The sequence below is a fragment of the Neomonachus schauinslandi genome, chromosome 14, assembly GCF_002201575.2.
Source record: "Neomonachus schauinslandi chromosome 14, ASM220157v2, whole genome shotgun sequence".
Taxonomy (NCBI): Eukaryota; Metazoa; Chordata; class Mammalia; order Carnivora; family Phocidae; genus Neomonachus; species Neomonachus schauinslandi.
This window is the reverse complement of record NC_058416.1, coordinates 24,432,371-24,438,370: the sequence shown is the minus strand read 5'-3', so window position 1 is coordinate 24,438,370 and position 6,000 is coordinate 24,432,371. Positions and strand designations below refer to the sequence as shown.

The following is a 6,000-nucleotide window of genomic DNA, read 5'->3' as shown; positions in this document are numbered from 1 at the left end:
GTTTCTCTGAAGATGCTTCTTCCAGTCTCCAAGTGTTAAGTTAAACAGGGCCAACTGAAACATAAACCAGTTGCTGTCTTTGTTGTTAGTACTCTATAAAAGACTATTTGTTTTTAAAGCATATATAAATTAAGTACAGCTCCAGTGAAATGCCTCTCTCTTCTGGAAAAGAACTAAGTCTGCCATTTCTTGGGCTAGGTAGAGGACAATTCATAACCCCCCTACCCTCCCCCCATATTTATTCTAATTGCCAAGCTTTTATTCAATGAGTCCTTGGCACCTAATATGAACAGTGAGAGCAGTGGTGACCCACAGAGAGGGAGAGAATGAGGGTATAAGACAGAACGTAAGGATAACAAGCCACTGCATTTATGGAATCATTGCTTTTCAAATTCTTTAACACACTCTAAACAAGGCCATTTGGGGTTACCTTGAAGATTAAGGTCAGTCCTTACATGCGAGACTCAGTTTTAACTGAAGTGCAACAACAAGCAAATCATACTGAACGAACAACTTTAAAAAGAGGTAGCCACCAACCCAGTAGGTTTAGACTGGCCTTCCAAATGAAGTCAGGGTGTGCGTTGAGGGGGGTTGCGTTGTGGGTTTCAGGTGACATAACTGTACCAGGCGAAGGGGGGGGGGGGACAGGCACGGCTCTGCAGATACCCAAGATGAGCCAGCCATGTTTACTGTGGAGATGTCATGCTGAGGTCATAGATTTGGACAGGGTGCTCCAGAGTCTTCGCCCAGGTGCTGGGCCTTGTTCTGCCCCAGCAGCCACAAAAATGGGGTGCAAGTGGAGCTAAAAGGACACAGGACCGTTCGGGGCTTGGAGTGTGCTGTGTTCCGGGAGCTTTTTGAGTTGGTTGGCTCAGTAACAGATGTTGCGTGTATGTGCGTGCGTGCGTGTGTGTAGGGGGATGTTCTACCTGCCATTCATGGAGAAATCTTATCTTCTTGATGTAACATAGAGGCTCTTCTCAGTTTTACAAACACCATTCGTTCTGGTCATGGGAACAACATACTGCTATCTACTAGAAATATGGAAAAAATCACTAAAAAGTGGGTGTAGAGAATATGCAGGGTTTTCTAATTGAATGCCTACTGTTGAAGAGGCAAGAAAAAACCTATAAAAGCAGCAAACATAAAATCTGCTGTCATATTCTACTGAATACTGTTTTAGTCCTTTTTTCAAAGCTGAGATATTTACCATGTTTTTGTGGTAAATTTTAAAAAATGTTGAAAATAGGGGCGCCTGAGTTGGCTAAGCATCTGCCTTCAGCTCAGATCATGATTCCGGGGTCCTGGGATCGAGTCCCACATCGGGCTCCCTGCTCAGCGGGGAGTCTGCTTCTCCCTCTCCCTCTGCTTGTGCTCTCTCAAATGAATAAGATCTTTGAAAAAATAAAAAATGTTGAAAATAACCTGAAAAGGGAGTGTTGACCTAAGCTATTCTCACTCTTTAAAAATAACACACACCCATACATACACACAAACCCAAAAAAACTTTTGGATGCTGATAATCCCTAAACTGGATTTTTGGAAAGTTTTTCAAATAATCTGATGCTCAAGTTTTACTGTTTTGGTTACCCGGAAATACAGTGCATTATGTGATGCTTTTATCGTAAGTTTTATGGCATTAAGGGATTACAGGCCTTCATACTGACTTGTTTGGTTTTTCATCTGTAAATAAAACAAAAGTTGGTATTCTTTTCTAATATTTAGATTATGTAGATTTTTGTGAAAGTTTTGTAGACTCCAGAAGCACATGGACTAGCACTGAAAACAAAGACTGTCTTTCCATGTTGCTCATACTTTACGTTTGGGACCACAGCATTTTATTCCACAAACCCAAGACTATGCAAAAAGGGTTTAAGCATATGAGGGACAGAGTCTCCTGATTTTGCTTTAGAAACCAGTCCTCAAAATGCTTGGAGGTTAGTTACACCACTGTCTCTGCATCACCAGGCATTCAAAATACCTCTGAAAAACTTCTCAGAAGGCCCAAGCCCTGTACTTTTGTTCTTAGACCATCTCCCCACAAACTCGTTTGCACCGGTGGTTCATTGACCTGGGGAAATGTCACCCACCATGCGACAGCATCATGGTTATTAGTACCATTATTTGTTAAAAGTCCTCTGAAGGCAACTTACTTGACATATTTTTAATATTATTTTACTTTGGGCATCCTCCAGTTATATGCAAAGACCAAAACTGGGCAGCTTCCATTTTAAAGATGGGCACCTTTTATATGGCCGTGGGGGCTGCTGGGTGGCAGTAGATGATTATAATGTGTATTCGTTTAGACTGAAATCATATACTTAAAAAAAAAAAAAAAACTTCCATATTTCAAGTGTTTTTATTCTGAGCAGTACGTACAAAAAAATAATGCCAGATGTGTCTTATTCCGTACAGTTCAGCACTCTGCACCCTCTGCACAGGCTCTCAGTCTTTTACAGATTTAACAGACCCCTCCGTTCACTGTACGGTAGAGGCTTCCTTCTTGCTGTCACTGGAAATGACAGCTCAACGGCTGCTTCAGTGGAGGGACTGAGCCCCTGTGGCTCCATAGGGGGGACTGCGCCTTGTCAGACCTTGTTGAGGAACTCCAGATTGAGATAGGCTGGGATGTGGATTGAGTCCATGGTCAGCGAGGACGGGTTGAATGGAAACAAGACGGGAAACATGTGCTTGGAGTCCAACAGCAGCTGCTGAGGGTCATTCTGCTCTTGTAGCTGCGCCTGTGGGGAAGAGGAAGACCACGTGAAAGACCACCTAAAAACAGCCAGTTTAGGGGAACTCACAAAAGTGAATCAGCGTGTATCACGGAAATATTTGTTAAGACAGGTTGGGCTTCAGGAGAACGTGGCCTCCTTGTCCCTGTGGCATTCGGCAGGGAGAGGGAACCCTGGTTTTGGCTTGTTGGAGCACTGATGACCTTAAGCTCTCCCCGAATTCTGGCAGTCTTTAAAAAAAGTTTTCCAGCGAAGGGAGAATAGAAAAATACATTTCAGGTGCAAATCGTGTGGAGAGGTACTGTGGTGAAGGGGTTAAGACCATGGGCTCTGATCTGGCACCACTCTGGGCAAATTCCTGAACCTATCTATGCCTCAGTTTCCTCATCTGTAAACTGGAAGGGGGAGAGTGACATCACACAAAATGGTAGAGTGGGAATCACAGGGGCTCAGTCCCTCCACTGAAGCAGCCGTTGAGCTGGAAAAAGCAATTGCTCTCAAATATCTTGGAACTCTGGGACCTGACTAGACTCTTATGATAAGCAGGAGAGTGCCTGATGAAGGGGGAGGCTGCTGATCTCTGCTAAGGGAGCAGTATATGTGAACCGGCCACTAATCCCAGTCTCCAGCCCCCGTGCAGCTGCAGGGACAGAGGCCCACACTCTGGGAGAAGCTGGCCAGTGCAGTAGGGCAGGCAGTGGGACCTTGTCCTCTGGAAATCTGGGTTCATGTACTTGTTGGTCTGGTGTTCCCTGAGGGACTGTCACAGATGCCTACTGTGATTTTGGCTTCTCTTGGGATACAGTGGCTTCCTCCAGTGGCATTAACTGGAAGATTTAAAAGGACACATATCCTCTATTGGAGCCAGACATTTTAGGAAAAGTATAATAACTGAAATGAAACTTTTCAGTCACTAAAGGGGTTCAGCAGCAGACTTGAGCAGGCAGAAGAAATGATCAGTGAACCTGAAGATAACGCAATTGAAATTATCCAGTCTGAGGAACAGATAGGAAAAAAAAATAAAAGTGAACAGAACCTGAAGGACCTGTGGGACACCATAAAGCATACCAACATATACCTTATAGTAGTCCCAGAAGGAGAAAAGAGAAAGGGGCAGCAAAATATTTGAAGAAGTAATGGCTGAAAACGTCCCAAATCTGATGAAAGACATACACCCATGCCCCCCTCCCCAAGACTCTCAACAAACTCCAAGCAGAATAAAAAAAAGACCCAAACAGGATCAAAAACATTCACACTGAGACACATTATAGTCAAATTATCAAAGCCCAACAACAAAGAGGGACTCTTGAAAAAACAGCGAGAGAGAAAGGACTCCTCACGTATAAGGTATCATCAAGATTATGAACAGATTTCCAGCGAAGGGAGAATAGAAAAATACACTCACATGAATGTATGAATAGAAAAATACATTTCTCATCAGAAACCATGGAGGCCAGAAGGCAGTGGGGTAACCTATTTAAAGTCCTGAAAGAAACTCTTAACCAAAACCTCTATATCCAGCAAAACTATCCTTCAAAAATGAAGGAGAAATGAAGTCCCTTCCAGATCAACAAAAGCAGAGGAAACAAAAGAAAGTCCAGGCTGACATAGAAGGATGTTGGACAGTAACTTGAAGCCATAAGAAATAAAGAACATAGGGAAATGGGAAGGCCAGCATTGTACTTTTGGCTTGTAAGTCCTTCTTCCTACACAATTTATACAGATGCAGACAACAATTATGCATTTCTGTTGATGGGATCATGTACAACAGATGTGACAGTAACAGTATAAAGGCAGAGGGATGGAGGTATGTAGCCTCAGAACCTGTGTACTACTGAAACTCAGTTGGGATTATTTAAACTATGTGGTTACAAGTTTAAGATGTTAGTTGTGATCAGCAGGATGACCACTAAGAACTAAAAAATATACAGAAAAGGAAAGTAGGGAATCACAATGGTACGCTACAAAAACTAAATGCACACAAAGGCAGTAATGAGGAACACAAAACAGAGGGCATACAGAAAACAAGTAGCTCCCCAGCAGGAGTGATGAATGATAGAGTTAACATCATGTAAAGCAGAGAATGGTCTCTGGCACTTGGTGAGTCCCGTGTTGGCCGCTGTTATCTTTACGGTAGGCTCCTTTGTTCCTTCTGCCAGTCCATATCCCATCAACCGCTGAACCACGAACCCAGGTGGAGCTGTCCTTACACAAAGGAGACTAGTTAACGATGAGTGCTGCCAAGAGGGAAATCAATACATCCCGAGCTTGTAAAAACACGGGTCATCTCCTACTAGCTTAAGCTATCAAAATATTTTTCCTCATTAGGAAAACTCACCACCATTGCTTCAGGTAGTGACATTCTGATATGTTGTAACTTTCTAGAAGTTTCATCATTTTCCTGTTTTAGCCAAGACCAAGAGATCTTATCTGTTGAACTCATCCAGTATCTGCATGTTACAGGTAACTATCACTCATAGCACCTCTGTATTTTTTTTTTTTTTTAAGATTTTATTTATTTATTTGAGAGAGAATGAGAGAGAGAGCACATGAGAGGGGGGAGGGTCAGAGGGAGGAGCAGACTCCCTGCAGAGCAGGGAGCCCGATGCAGGACTCGATCCCAGGACTCCATGATCATGACCTGAGCCGAAGGCAGTTGCTCAACCAACTGAGCCACCCAGGCGCCCAGCACCTCCGTATTTCTAAAAGCCTTCAAGTAGGGCTGAGGTCAGTAAATAAGGCAGGAGCATTTGAAAAGTGCTGGGAAACAGGTTTTTAGAACAAAATCAGAGTGAGCATAGGATTGTGAGTTGATTCTACAGTGTCTGTGGGATGCATAAAGGTGAACCTGAATAATGAATGGAAAACACTTTAAATTTTCAGTTGTCAGTTTAAAAACCTCCATGTGTTTGGTATCACATGAAAGGCGGGCCAAATTTTTATTTATTGAGAGAGAGGGAGTGTGGGAGAGGCAGAAGGAGAGGGAGAGAGAGAATCTCAAGCAGACTCAGTGCTGAGCACGGAGCCCTGTGTGGGACTCGATCTCACAACCCTGAGACCATGACATGAGCTGAAATCAGGAATCCGATGCCCAACCGACTGAACCACCCACAGGCCCTGCGCCAAAATTTTAAAGTAATTTTAACAGTTTGAAAAAGTAGCTTGAAATAATGGGAACAGTTTAGCAGAAGCAAGGACATTTAGAGACAAATAAGCAACCACTGTTACTAATTTAAGATACCGAATGGTGGCTGTGATGCGACCC

General features: G+C 43.3%; 1 protein-coding gene across 1 annotated transcript in view; it reads right to left on the bottom strand.

The window, feature by feature from the left end:
* Positions 1–2,343: 2,343 nt before the first annotated feature.
* MYO5B (myosin VB) overlaps positions 2,344–6,000 on the bottom strand; it is a 335,388-nt gene continuing 331,731 nt past the window's right edge. The window contains exon 41 of the mRNA XM_044920870.1: positions 2,344–2,741. Coding sequence (XP_044776805.1) covers positions 2,589–2,741 — 153 coding nt within the window. The 3' untranslated portion in view covers positions 2,344–2,588. The remainder of the gene's footprint in view (positions 2,742–6,000) is intronic.